The 15125-nt window shown below is 41.1% G+C and overlaps 2 protein-coding genes across 2 annotated transcripts in view; both read left to right on the top strand.

The window, feature by feature from the left end:
• kdrl (kinase insert domain receptor like) overlaps positions 1-9022 on the top strand; it is a 55528-nt gene extending 46506 nt beyond the window's left edge. The window contains exons 27-30 of the mRNA XM_034202874.1: positions 1490-1614; positions 2811-2889; positions 4322-4425; positions 6870-9022. Of these exons, the coding sequence (XP_034058765.1) occupies positions 1490-1614; positions 2811-2889; positions 4322-4425; positions 6870-7053 (492 nt within the window). The 3' untranslated portion in view covers positions 7054-9022. The remainder of the gene's footprint in view (positions 1-1489; positions 1615-2810; positions 2890-4321; positions 4426-6869) is intronic.
• Positions 9023-13082: 4060 nt separating this feature from the next.
• LOC117537645 (zinc finger MYM-type protein 1-like) lies at positions 13083-14557 on the top strand. Its single transcript, XM_034202929.1, has 2 exons — positions 13083-13401; positions 13596-14557. The coding sequence occupies exons 1-2, from the start codon at positions 13096-13098 to the stop codon at positions 14469-14471; spliced, it is 1182 nt and encodes a 393-aa protein (XP_034058820.1). The 5' UTR covers positions 13083-13095; the 3' UTR covers positions 14472-14557.
• The last annotated feature ends 568 nt before the right edge of the window (positions 14558-15125 follow it).

Below are 15125 nucleotides of genomic sequence, written 5' to 3'. Positions count from 1 at the left end.
TGATGCATTAATCAATAACAATAATCCACAGCTCCTCTCTCTGCTCCAGAGGATTTAAAAAATATATATCCCAATGCCACAAAAATGCATCAGTGACGTGGTTGAAATCTTGTCTCCAGAAAACAAAAAACTGATAGCGGTATCAGTGACTGTGTGTTTGATGTGGCTCTTTGCAGTAACATAGAAAACATTTGGCTCTTAACCTCTGACTGGTTGGCCAGCCCTGAACTAGAGGAACATCTGTATTATTATGCAAACATATTATACTGTAGGGAAATGACACATTGTACCAATATGCTTTTTTTTACAGTTTGACTTGTCAAAGTAGAAAAAAGTGTTACAAATCAACACCAGGACTCTGAGACTGAAGAAGCTGCAATAGATGGAATCAAGCAATCAATTCAGCAATTAATTTTATTGATTACACATGTATTTATTGGGAGGCGTGTGGCGCAGTGGGTTAGTGCGCTGATCTTCGAATCAGAGGATAGCAAGTTTGAGTCCCAGCAGTCAGCATGTCGTTGTGTCCCTGGGCAAGACACTGACTTCACCCCAAATTGCTCCTGTGGGGATTGTCCACAGTATTGAGTATGTAAGTCACTTTGGATAAAAGCGTCTAACAAGTAACATGTAATGTAATGTAATTTATGTAGCAAAAACTATATAATATAGATTTGGTTGCTCTCTTCCGGATCATGTGAAGAAGAAGATACATTGAAGAGCTTCACACCGATTCTCATCTCAAATGAATATGAAAAATGTATTTGAATCCCTCAGCATTATCTTCCTAAAGCACAAACAGAATGATTTACAGCGTTACCCAATGAGCAACTGACATTTTAAACAAAATGGTAAAAAAATAATAATTCATAAGATGGATGAAAATTAAAGAAAGTTGAGCACTGACTGACGACAGGAAACTGGCCAGAGCCCTAACAAGATTGAGATTAGTTTTATGTTCACAAGACGCACCTAGTCATGTTTGCCACTAAGGAGAACAGGCGTCTCGTCCAGATGGTACATTACAGCAGAGATATACACACACAATGAGCAGGAATTACATTACACTTCTTCTGCATAGACTACACAGCACTGTAGATTGTACCATGGAGTAATACAAGATAAAGACAACATGAAAACTGAAACACGCCACACTACTAATGAGCCCGTGAACGCTTCCCTCATGAGAACACGTTCAGTCGGGACAGAGAGAGCAATGCAGGGGTTTGAATCTTATTAATAAAGGTATTGTTACAGTGCAGGAAGGCTGGTCACGGACTTTGCCGTCTCCACCGACTTCATGAACATTGTGTTGGATTTATGAGGCATGACCTCAGTTTCTTTGGCTGCTCGCCACGACCTGTGCATGTGTGTGTTTGTATAGCCTGCACACAGCATCGGCCCCCAAGCCTCTTGCCTCGTTATACTTTGCATCATTGAAGCATAAGGCTGCCCTCTTATATATTCTGTCTCTGTTTGGTTGATTTAGGAGGGCAAGCACTACATACCCATCAACACAGTCCTGCTGGGGAAGCTGGGAGACCCCTCCTCCACAGCGGTGTCAGAGGAGACGACCACACGACCCATCTCCCTCCGAGACTCGGGGAGCACCTGGTGAGCACATGGGGCTCTTATTAGCTGGCTAGTTTACATAAATCAGACTCCTGAAACTCTTATGTACTTGACCAGATGTTGTTATTCTATCCATTTGTTCATAGTGCTCAGTCCACCACCTTGTTTCTCACTACTGCAGGGTGTGCCATGAAAATGTGTACAGACATTCACTAAATCCTACTTATTGTGGTGATGTCCTGACTTTTTTTAGAGCCAGCAGCCGATTTACATTTGTAGTTTTGAGTCAAATATCTCAACCTCCAATTTTTTTTTAAAGACCTAATACCTGCACAACTGCTATCATTCCCATCAGCCTCAGCTGCACTTTGGGGTTAGATCCAATTAGAAAAGGTTTGCATGCTAACAGGCTAAACTAAGATAAGACACCTCAGCATTGTCACTGTAATAATGTTAAAATGCCACAGTTAGCATTTAACTCAAAGCATTGCAGTGCCTTAGCACAGCCTCACAAAAATATTAGCACGACTGTAGGCTTTGTGTGTGTTGGTTCAAATGTGTTACACTTGCCTATGGATTTGTTAACACTTTCAAAGGAAATAAATCTCTATATCATAACGACATGTACACCTATGCTCAGATTGTAAAAGGCGCTGGGTCTGTTTTGCAAAGGAAATGCCTACATAATATTCCCACTTTTCAGTGAATAATATTCCAAATAGTTATTGTTCCTGGCGCGCTCAAGCTAAGCTCTACCGGGAGAACATTAAGATCTGACCTGAGAACAATGAGAGCGGACTGGAACATGATAAGAAATGTACGCACGGCAGCTTGATGGCCAGAGAACTCTCACTATAGTGGCTCCTGTGAGGAATTTCCCCAAAAAACGTAGAGCCAGCTTCTAGATTTATGTCCACTTAAAATAATATGTATTGAGCTCTTGGGTTTTCACAGCTCCTCCAAGTGTGTTTATTGAAGAGGTGTTGAAAAGCATTAATGACAGTTAGCCTTAAAGCTAAATTAAGCAATCCTTTTAGCCTGTGAGTGTTGAAAGTAAACAGGGCGTGTTTTCAGAGTACAACGTCATAGATGCTGTTGATTTAGTTGATTAAGTTCTTGTGGCTTTGATGTTGATCTTTTCCTCTCCTTGGCTCCAATATAATCAAAGGATTCTTAAAGCAGAATGAGAACATGTCAGAGTACTTTGGAGACTTAACATGGAAATATTTTCTCGCCAGGAACATCAAGATCCGTCCTGCCAGTGTGAAAACCTTCGACGAGGTCACCATGGAGGACGGGACAAATGAAAACCATGAGGTGAGTTATTCATTCTGGACGTCAACCAGAAACAGATGCGCAATCTGCGCTTTAACTTATCCTAAACTGCGCAATTAGTTAGATGCCAGACATTTGACAGTTAGCTGGAAACTTCACCCTGCGAGATGAATGTCATTTTTTACTTTAATTACTCTGATTAACTTTAGTAGAGGATAAAACAAGGACACATTTAGGGAGGCGTGTGGCGCAGTGGGTTAATGCGCTGATCTTCGAATCAGAGGATGGCAAGTTTGAGTCCCACTGCAGTCAGCATGTCGTGGTGTCCCTGAGACACTTCACCCCAAATCGCTCCGGTGGGGATTGCCCACAGTATTGAGTATGTAAGTCACTTTGGATAAAAGCGTCTAACAAGTAACATGTAATGTAATGTAATTTATGTAGCAAAAACTATATAATATAGATTTGGTTGCTCTCTTCCGGATCATGTGAAGAAGAAGATACATTGAAGAGCTTCACACCGATTCTCATCTCAAATGAATATGAAAAATGTATTTGAATCCCTCAGCATTATCTTCCTAAAGCACAAACAGAATGATTTACAGCGTTACAGTATTGAGTATGTAAGTCGCTTTGGATAAAAGCGTCTAACGAGTAACATGTAATGTAATGTATTCTATCTGAAACAGTGTGCTTAAAGTATACGTTTCGAAGTTGATTAGTTCAACTTTTACATTTCTGCCAGCATTTGACCATATTATTCAATACCTCACATTACATTTTATTTTGATTCCCTGCACTGATGCCTCACTGCCATAACAAGCTGGATGGTTTCAAAGCGTTTGCAACTTGATAGTGATAAAAAGTCATTGTGCAACACTGGGTTGAAGTTGTAGCTCAGTGCATAATGCTAAACGCAAGAATCCTGACAAAACAAAACAGAACAAAGAATATGGCAAGCGTGTTTAACATTAATACAATCAGTGTTGTTTAATCTTGCTATCTACAAATCAGAAATATTGCATGCAAGTCTTTGATGCAGCAATTGTTGCAAAATGTAGCAGCAAGGCTTCAAACTAACACAGGACTTCACTCGTGACTGAAGTACTTTGACTCCATACACGTTTCAAATTAAGATTTTGTTGATTGCTTTTAAAGCCCTCTGTGGTTTGGCTTCAGTATTTACTTCTGATCCTTTAAGGGCTTGTTCTGCACGAAGACCTTAACGGGCGTCATGATAGCTAAAAGTGTCAAATAAAGATAAAAGTAATCCTACAAAAAATGGAATAGGCTTCCGTATCCCTGGTTTTATGATATCTATGTTTGACTATGTATTTCATACCTTTATATGTTGTGTGAAGCACTTTTCTAAAAGGTTCTATAAAATAAAGTTTACTTTCTATATTTAAGTTGACAAATACATTTATGGTCTTAATTATTCTCCCTCTCTCTGTCTCTGCATCTTCATCATCAGGGCGGTCAGACGGACAGCGGGATGGGCCTGTCGTCAGACAACATGGAGACTCTGAAGCGCCTCGAATCGTTGGCAGGCCGACCTCTGAGCATCATGGCTCTGGCGTACGTACACTACACCACACTGCACCCCCTCCACATGTCCTGCAAGCAACAAATCAGCACACACTAGAAGGGACTGCAGAATACCTGCTTGGAAACCTCCCTGCTGTGCTGGAATGCAGACGCTATAACTGTCACACACACACACGTTTCTGCTGCTTTAAAAAGAAGTCATATGCTAGTTTTCCCTTTTGTCTGGAGAAAGCATGCAGCGACACAAAGGAGAAGTAGGAGGGAAAAGCTTGAAGGTGACAAAGTGAAGGACTGAGCACAAAGCAGAGTGGCTGCGTCACATGAGGTTTGGCTGTTTTAAGAGCGCTCACTAAAACCCCTTTTGTTTTCTCTAAAAGAGTCCTGAATGAGATACCTCCCAGTCTGATTTAACTTGTGAGTCATGGCTGTTTGGTTTAAAGCAACGCTACGTAACTAACACACATAATGTCAAAGTAGTGACATAGGCTTACCTACTGTACTCTAAAATCCTGCAGATCGTTTGATGACTTTAAGATGTGGATCCTGCAGGGGCAAGTATATAAAACTGTCGTGAAGGGGGGAGAAAGAGAGAGAGTGTTTTTACTTTATGGGTTATTTGAGGATTAAGTCAAATCTGAGTCAAATTTCTGTACATCTTTTTCTAATGAGGGTCTCTGTAGGTGACTAAAGGCTTACACGTGAAGTTTACAGCAGCTCAGTGGCAGGGTTCATTTCGAGGCCCAACCTCTGAACTCAGTAATTACACTTTAAACCTTGTGGTATTATTCTGCTCCTCGCACAGTAGCAACAAGTAATGCCACTTCAAAGCATCGTGGCTTGCACTTAAAGGATTTAAAAGTGAAACGGCGGTAAAGTATATTGTCATAAAGCTAGTTTATGAGAAAAGAGTGTACAGCATTAAAGTGCTTATAAAATATTAGGAAGGAGCGTGTAAACAACTGCCGGGAAAGTCACTTATGAGACGCACTTAGCAGTTAATGACACTCTGAAGCAGTGTTATTAATTTACAGCTCAACAAACTCATTTTTTCAAAACAACCACACAAAGTGTTTTTAAAGAATCTACCGAGCCTCATTACAGGCCTCTTTGTGTCATCAGGGCAGAAAGAATCAGGCCAGGCATGCAGAGAATGATCCACATTTTGAGGGAGGACTTCCTTGCTGGGCGACCGCTCAATCACTGCCACCTTTGAACTTAGGAGGGCCTCCCCTGTTAGCTATAGCGCTCCTTTTGTTAAGCTGAAGTCCACCTGTTGCTCTCTTGGCCTTCACCACTCCTCGAGCCGGACTTCTCTTAATGAAGAGCACACAACAAAACGGTCTTTGGTTATTTGGAAAGGGCTTGTGACTGAATGTAACTCTTCACAAGCGATCCCTGTATGATAGAAGACTTCAACAATATGTGCTAATGCATTCAGCTCAGAGAGAAGGGGAAATTCACCCTGACTCTTTTTGTTTCCTGTTGCTCAATTGCCAGTATCCCCCCCCACCTTCTTCTTGGTATTGGCAAGGACAAACTGTACTATTGTTAATTTTCTTTTTGATGGCTGGTTCATCAGGTAGTTATTCATAAGGGCAGCATTCCAGTATGACAGCGTCACTTTACCCCCGCTGGGCGCTGACCCTTTGGCCTCGAGCGAGGAACCCTGGAACCCTTAGCAACCTCCAAAGACAATAAGAGGCAATTACTCATATTCTGAGCATCAAATGAAGCAGAAGGACTCAGGATGATTGATTATATCATATGAATAAGGAGAGGGTAGTATGATTGTACAGCTTCACAAAGAGCTTTAAATTCTTTAATCAAAGAATATAAAAAACAGACCTCTGCTGTGGCAAAGAACTTGATATATATATATTTAAAATAAGTGCTCAACTGGTTGTTCACTCATTTTCTGCAACAATTTCAACCCCAATTGCCAAATGTTTTTGCAATTACAAGTGTTTATTGTTCAGAAAACAAATAAATCTATTGTTTCTAACGTCATATGACTTTTGGATTTACCACAGATTAACTGAAAATGTTGTGCTCTGTCCAACCAGCCCATAGACTATTCAATAAACACTAATACAAAACAGAGATAATCATTAAATCATTATGTTTCAGATGCTGAGACCAGAGAATACACATTTTCTATAGCTGTGACCATGTTCCAGCATTGATTGTCGCATTAAGGCATACACACTCACAACCTTTCAGACACTTGGCCTCTATTTCAAATGTCTGCCTCCAAGTGCAATATCAGTGGCAAGACATTTTTGTTTTGCTGTGTTGTTAATAAATAAGGAGAAGCATCCCTCTGATTCCACTTTCTGTCATTCCAGTGACATTTTATCTGGTATTTATATGTTGTTTTCAAGCATGTGTTTATGCCTTATTTGCTTGAACATGATGCATTTGTTATCGTAGAGATATTTCTGTCTCATTAATGCCGCATCTCTCTGTGTTTCCAGGATGAAGGCAGTGAGCAAGAGCAAAGAGTCTGTGCTGTGTGACTCGGAGAAGGAGAAGTTCCCGATTGGGGTCACCTCTCTGGACTTCGGTCTGGACGACTCGGCCCTGGATGTGGGTCTGGAGTGTCACAGCCCTCCGCCCGACTACAACTATGTGGTGCGCTACTCCACCCCGCCTGTGTAGCCTCATGCTCTGTCCCTGGAGAATCTGATGAACAGCCTCGAGGCATTTGCTTTGTTCTCCTCTGTTTTGACTCTTATCTCTGGACTGTAGCAAAGTTTGAGAGGAAAACACATAAAGTAAAGTGTTTTGAAAGGTCACTCTGAAATGAAACATGAACCTACTCGACTCTTACTTCCAACGTTCAGGGCGCCTGCTGAGCAACAAAAGGAAACCTGTAGACTGTTGATTTCATTCCAGTTTTCAGACACAGGCTGACATTAATGCTGCTGGTCCCTTCCACATTCACTGTGATATGTCAAACAGCTGGAAACAGCCTCAGGTATTTCTTTCATCTACTGTGAAAACCAGCTACAATCACTCCCACTTTACTGCAGATCACATTAAACTACCACCTTTGATGATTAGGAATAAATCCAGAAAAGAAAAGCAGAGAGAATAGCTGAGGTTTATGAAGTTTTTTATATCTGTTTCCATTTTATTCAAAAATAAAAACTGGATTTGTAATTTTTGATAACGGTTAAAGAGAAAATATTTTTAAGATGTGGATACATCTGCTCATATGAAGGTTAAAAAAAGTTCAGACTTGCTCAAAGCAAAATCAGTCTTAACTTGTATTATTAATTGTGAAAAGGATTGTGTTTTGGGTGTCGTTGCTCCTTAAATCCAATTAAAATCAGCTCAACTAACTCAGGATGGCCAATAGTGACTGTTTCATGTTTATAAGCTCTTGGTTATGGGAAATCACAAGTTAGCGGAGGTAAAGGGAGGAAACAGGGTAGAGCTGAGAGTAAAAGCAGACGGCTTCAGGATTAGCATAACAGCTTGACCATGAAATCACTTAAATCAAGAGTTACTGTAAATGCAGATTCATCCTCCTGCCCCTATCAGGTGCTGAAGAAACTAAAAAAGGTTGTTACTGTTTGGTCGAACTAAAATAAAGTGAAGAAAATTAGATTTGTTTATTTAGCTTGTGTACAGATTGGGTTAGAAAATGCAATATTAGAACAAGTGTTCATGGTAAAATGTATTTATTTAGATTGTGTACACTGTCACTTAGTTATTTAGTTCTGTTTCTTTATTTAGATTTATAATTCAAGAGTCAACCAAAGGATTTTTTTAAAGCCCAGTTTTCCTCATATCAACATGTAATATCCCAACACTTCACTCCAGATGTATATGTTGTTTGTGCTGCTGTATTCACTTAAAGTAAAGCTAAGGGAAACATGTAAGTGTATTTTATCCGTCCTTTGTTTTGTGCTACGTGTTAGTAAAGCTTGCAGGGCAGGCTACACAAACTCTACATGTATTTGAAGTGAGCACCAGTTTGCTCGGATTCACAGCTATTGTTTGTTATCATGTAAAATCGAGTGTTTTGTTTGTATTACCTGATGTGTTGAAAGTACTGTGGACCAAACTTAGCTTACACACCCTGTAGAAATGTGGCTAGCTTGTGCTTGTTGACCACAAAATAAACTGTATTTGCCCGTAAGTAAACTGAAGTATAAATTGGATATTTTGAACCCCTGTGTACTTCAAAATTATAATTAGTTTGTCTATATGGAGAGGAAGTAATTATGCACTGATACTTTATATCAAGTATAATTTTTGTATTCTTAAAGTATATTATTATGAAACAGTATTGAGGGTCATGTTACAAAGATTTCCGATTTATTTTGTTTTTATTTAACTCTAAACTCTAGTAGGAAATTAACATTTGCAGTATTTGTTATATTATGTTTGCATTTAATGTCATCCTAAAATGTCAAGCCTCTTTCTATTATTTTAGTTTCTGCTATCACAATAACATTCAATAGATTATATTGCATTTCTTTATACATATCCATGAGTAAGAAGACCTCCTAGCTTTGTCTGTTTTGTTCATGTAGTCTCACAAGTTGTTTTTGTGAAAGTAATGCTTCCCAACACTGTTATCTGAGCATATGAATAAAGATTATATATTTATACATTACTTGCAGTCTTGACTCACATTTCTTAAACAACTATTGAGAAAAACGATATATTTACTTGTGTACTGGGCTAAGACTAATGTCCTCAAAGTATAAATACTCTGTTTGTATTGGTGTAAAGTAGCTACGTACATTTACTCAGGTACTCTACTTAAGTACAATTTTGCAATACTTGTACTTTACTTGAGTATTTAAATGTGTTGCTACTTTGAACTTCTACACCACTGCAATTTAGAGGTTAATGGTATACCTCAACTCCACTACATGTATTGTATACCTTTAGTTTCTAAACAGATTTGGATTAATTATATGTGATATGATGCATTAAAGTGTTATCAAAACTGGTAAAGGTGCAGCTAGTTTTAACTAGAGAATGCAAGTCCTGAAGAAATTGCTAGTGGGAATGCTTTATGCTGGAAAGCTGACGCTAAATTGCTATGCTGAAATGTAAAGAAAGTGAAACATTTAGATTGAAATGATACATGAACACTGGGGGCTTGAATGTGGTATGATGAGAGAAGAAAAGAAAGTAAAAAGGCTTGGAAAAGCAGCAGAATATTTTAACTGCAAACTTTTGAACTAACTTGATGGTGAATGATCTGTCGCCATGCCAACGGCATTTGATGGCATCCCATAATACGCTTAGATGCGTTGATGGCTGCATCGTTACCAAACCTGTGAAATGTTGGGCCGTTTGGAGCATTTTCACAGAAGTTATGAGAAAACCGTGTTTCATGGCGAGCCATGGCAACGGCATTTGAAGAAATCTCAAAACTGTCCCGTAGATGTCTTCATGGCTGGACTGTTAGCACACATGTGAAGTTTGAGCACTTTTTGAACATTTTCATAGGAGTTATAGCGACATCGTCTTTTATGGCGAAGGATGCGTTTCCATGGAAACGGCATATGATGAAACCCCATAATTGACGTAGAGCTGTTGAGGGCTGGACCGTTAACCATTATCTGAAGTGTGGTGCTGTTTTGACCCTTTTCATAGGCGTTATGACAACATCGTGTTTTATGGCGAGGGACGCGTTTCCATGGAAACGGCATATGGTGAGATGTCAGATTTGACGTAGAGCTGTTGAGGCATGGAGAGGTGATATACAGGTGAAGATTGTGGGACGACCGGACTGTGTCCATTGGAGCTACAGCGACATCGTGTTTTATGGCGAGGGATGCGTTTCCATGGCAACAGCCTATGGTGAGATCTCAGATTTGGCGTAGAGCTGTTGAGGCATGGACCGGTGATATACAAGCGAAGTTTGGGGGACGATCGGACCGTGTCCATTGGAGTTACAGCGACATCGTGTTTTACGGCGAGGGATCCATGGAAACGGCATATATAATTGACGTTTATGTTTATGTTTATGTTTATTAAGGATCCCCATTAGCTATTGCTCTTGACAAAAGCTACTCTTCCTGGGGTCCGACACTTAAAACAATACAACAACATTCAAGACATAATTCCTGACATCATTAACAACATCACCAATATCATCAATAATTTCCAACATCATCAACAATCTCATCCACTTTCAATATCAATCTCAGCCAAGGATGAGTGCACTAGACCAGTGGTTCCCAAACGGTGTGCCGCGGCACACTGGTGTGCTGTGAGGCAAGTCCGGGTGTGCCGTGGAATTTTGAGACAACCATACGTTATTATTGCAATATACAACTACACAAAAATAATGTTTTTTTTATTTACTATATCAGTACTTTGTAGGTTTATATGTACGTAATCTGCGCGACTTGCGCGTCCACATCTCCACGTGCAGTGCTGCATAAACATGGCTGAGTCAGCGATAACTTTCGAGGGGTGGAGGTATGCCCATTATTTTGAGTTCGTCCGAAGAATAGACAGGAATGTGACGGTGAGGTGCAAACTGTGTCCAGGCCAGAAGCTGTTATCCACTGCTAGAAACACTACGTCAAACCTCAACAAACACCTGCAAAGAACACATGCTAAGGTTAAGCTACCGCACAGCTATTTGTTGTTTGTTTATATCACGCAGTCTGTTCTTCTTCTCTGTCTTCCGGTTGTTGCCTGTTTTGAATGACAAATACACACTACCGCCGCCTGATGGTAAGGAAAGTTATTGCCACTCAGGCATGTGCAAGTTCGTACGTGCTCGGCGAGTAAAGTAACGAGTTACTTTATGTAGATAGTAACGAAGTAGTGTAATATATTACTTTTTTTTTAAAGTAATATGTAATATATTTAAAAAAATTAGTAACGACCCCATCTCTGGAGTTGGCGTTCTCTACTCTGATTGACATGAAGAACAACAGGAGGTCACGGGACTCACGGCTCTCTGTTGAACAGGACTTGCTAGTGGCTGTCACTACCCGATCTGCAGCTCTGCCCGATCTGCTGTGCGCATGTGCGAGATGGTCCGCCATATTGGACAACGCCGGACGGCAACCCAAGTAGGACAAAATTGACATCTAGACCGTCTGAACCATTCGCAAGTTTTTACATGTGACAAAATATGCATTGCGCATTCGCGAGTTTTTACATGTGACAAACGGTGATTTGCAGAGTTTTTACATGTGACAAAATATGCATTGCGCATTCGCGAGTTTTTACATGTGACAAACGGTGATTTGCAGAGTTTTTACATGTGACAAACGGTGATTTGCATTGCATCTGACCAGTGGCGAGCCGTCAGGGCCCTCTAGGCCCTCTCTGAGGGCCTAAGATATTCTAAAAAATAATATTTAAAAACATTTAAAAAATATATTATTTTTTTTAAATATATATTTTTAAAATATTATTTTTGTTATATTTTTACCGAAAAAACTTGATTTAATTGTATTTAAAATAAAATTTCCAAAGAAATAAATCCTTCGAATCTGCCTGTTCAGTTTCTGTTTGAATGTGAAGGGTTACATGAAAAAAGCTCGTCTGGCCCTCTATGCGATTCACAGAGGGACCGCTATAGTAAAACAACGAGAGAGTAATGTCAAGTGACAGTACAATTGACCAATCATATCTTCCCTCTAAATGGGAGGGCTTTATTATCGCGGACTTTATGACAAGTTCCGCCCGCTGCGCTGCCAAGTTTATGCATGTGATATATCAACGGGTCAAGCTAGGCGGAATTAGCATACGTTCATTCACGATGGCTCACGTTAGTGATAGTGATGACATCGTTGCGAAACTACTAACCGAGTCTTTTTCAAGAATGAGTTACACGGATAAATTGGAGTTAATTACCAAAGGGCGACCAACACCACAGCTTAATTTGGTTCAAAAAACCAAACGGTTCGAGAGGCATTTTAATATCGGCAATTACGCCAGATACAACTGGATGACCGGATCAACCAGGGAACAAAAGCTGTACTGCTGGGATTGCTTGCTTTTTGGAGCGGACAGTGGGTCATGGGCCAGAGATGGATATTCTGATTTAGGAAGTTTATCCAAATCAGCACATCGCCATCAGAATGCTTCAGGTCACCTCAGAGCTACTATTCGGCTTAAAACATTTGGGGACACCAGGATAGAGCTCCAGCTGGATGAGCAACAACGCCGGGGTGTCATCCTTCATAATGAAAAGGTGAAGAGGAACCGAGGAATTTTGAAACGCCTGATAAATTGTGTGGTGTACTTGGGCAAGCAGGAGTTGCCGTTCCGAGGTCACGATGAGAGTGTAACTTCATCAAACAAGGGGAATTACATAGAGTTGCTGGATTTAGTGGCAGAATATGACAGCGACCTGCACACACACCTCGCCACATCAACAGTATTTACCGGCACATCTTCAAGGATTCCGAATGACCTGATCAGCGCTGTCGCTAGTGTAATGACGGATAGCATGAAAGAGGAGCTGAGGAAGGCACCTTTTGTCGCGGTCATGTTGGATGAAACGACAGACATTAGCAACGTGGCGCAGATGTCATATGTGCTTCGATATGTCACTGACGATGGGATAAAAGAGCGTTTCTTCAAGTACGAAGATGTGACAGAGGACAAACGAGCAGAGGCCATAGCTACACGGCTGCTGGAGTTCCTGAGGGAGAGTGGCTGTATTGACAAGTGGTCGCGCAGTGCTACGATGGAGCAGCTGTTATGGCCTCTGGATTGAATGGGGTGCAAGCGAAAGTTAAGGAAACAATTCCACAGGCCCTTTTCATTCACTGCTATGCTCACATCTTAAATCTCGTTTTGTCAAATGGAGCTTCCAAGATAAGAGAGTGTAAGGTCTTCTTCTCCCACCTCTCTGGCTTGGCCACCTTTTTCAGCCGCTCAGCAAAGCGCACCAAGCTACTGGATGATATTTGCCAGCATAGGCTTCCACGGGCAGCTCCTACTCGCTGGTGCTTTCATTCTCGCTTGGTGTGCACAGTGGCAGAGAAGACCAGGGAATTGAGAGAGGTAAGATAATAATAACAATGAACGTAATGGAAATATTAACAATAATAAAGAAATGATTTAGTGTTGGAAACTACCCACTCATAAAAACATGAAGGTAAAGAACTTCTCTAGTATTACATTAAATGAAAAGCTAATCTTAGTGTTTACTGGAGGTCTATAAGTTGTTTTTTCTAAACTAAGCATTACTCTCGTAGGTGTTCGAGCACATCGTAGACCATCACACAGAGTTTGATGACGAAACTGTTCATTGCTCTGATGGATACATCACCCTCCTTACCAGCTTCGATTTCAGCTTTTGGTTGAAAACCTTCCACGCTATCTTCTCCTACTCGGATGTTGTTTTTGAAATACTTCAGAACAAAGGTTTTGATATGCAGTTCTGCCTGGCCAGAGTGGATCAGCTACAGCGACAAATTGAACAGGAGAAGGGGAACTTTGACAGCGTCTACGATGAAACCCAGGCTTTGGTTGGTCCTCCGCGCGGCCGTGGAGCTCAAGGAGACGTTCGTGCACGGTACAGGGAGCTCCACTGCAGCGTAATTGACAGCCTGCTAACCCAGATTTCCAACCGCTTCAGTGACCACAAAAAGCTGGAATTCCTGGCCCTTCTGGACCCGCAACAGTTCGGGCATTACTGTAACTATTTCCCAACTGCTGCCTTGAACAGTTTGATGGAGAGCTATGGCGGATATTTCGACCAGCCTCGACTGCACACGGAACTCGCCGTGATGTACGGCATGTCTGACATTTTGGGGAAAAGCCCAGCCGACATTCATCAGTTTCTCCTCAAAAAAGGACTGAGTGAAAGCATGAAACAGGTGTACACCCTCTCATGCATCATCCTGACAATACCTGTGTCCACTGCCTCTGTGGAGAGGTCCTTCTCTGCGCTGAAGCGCATAAAAAGCTACTCGAGGTCCACGACTGGGCAAGTCCGACTGTCAGACTTGGCCTTAATTTCGATCGAGAAGGAATTGCTGATTGCTTTAAAAGCAAAGGATCACCTGCATGACGACGCCATCAAGTTCTTCATCCAAAAAGACAGGAGGATGGACTTTGTGTTTAGGTGATTTGATCATCAAAGGTAAGTCAAAGTGATTTTCAATGTGGGCCGCCGTGCCGACTTAATTCATTTGTAATTGTTACTTGGCTGTGGGTGCCCTGTCATGATAGGTGTTTATATAAATGGTGTTGTTTTGTGTGGTAGAGGGTCGCTGTCATTGATGCGTGTTGCACCCCGGGCCGCTGTTTTGATATTCCGCTGAAGTCTACTATAGGCTGTGACGTAAAAACTTTTTCTTTTTTTTTTCGAGGGAAGAGGGGGGTGGGGTCAGAGGGCCTAGGTAGAAAAGTCACGGCTCGCCACTGCATCTGACAGAATGAAGACTTTAGTGTTTTACAACAATTTGAGAGAATACATGTCTGAAGGTGAATTTCACACAGACCTCTCTAAAAATAAGCGAGATCAAATGCGCCTTGGTGTGCCTTGGGCACAAAAAGTTTGGGAACCACTGCACTAGACACCCACCAGTGTGCTGTTGAGGGCAGGACCATTAACCATTATCTGAAGTCTGCAGCTCTGAGCATGTCAGTTGGAGTTATGACATCATCGTGTTCCATGACACAGGTGTTGATATTTGAGCTAACGACGTGTCCAGAGATCAAAGGTTTCCATGGTGATCAGTGAGAGGAGAGCATTTTCATTGTTCTGAATGAGACATAAA

This window comes from Gymnodraco acuticeps, unplaced genomic scaffold (assembly GCF_902827175.1).
Source record: "Gymnodraco acuticeps unplaced genomic scaffold, fGymAcu1.1, whole genome shotgun sequence".
Classification (NCBI taxonomy): domain Eukaryota; kingdom Metazoa; phylum Chordata; class Actinopteri; order Perciformes; family Bathydraconidae; genus Gymnodraco; species Gymnodraco acuticeps.
This window is presented reverse-complemented; position numbering and strand designations above follow the sequence as displayed.

Bases quoted from the DNA above. Each gene is read 5' to 3' on its own strand.
- LOC117537645 (XM_034202929.1), top strand. From the start codon at position 13,096: ATGGCCTCTGGATTGAATGGGGTGCAAGCGAAAGTTAAGGAAACAATT. The intron at 13,402-13,595 runs GTAAGATAATAA...TTACTCTCGTAG, and splicing joins AGACCAGGGAATTGAGAGAG to GTGTTCGAGCACATCGTAGA.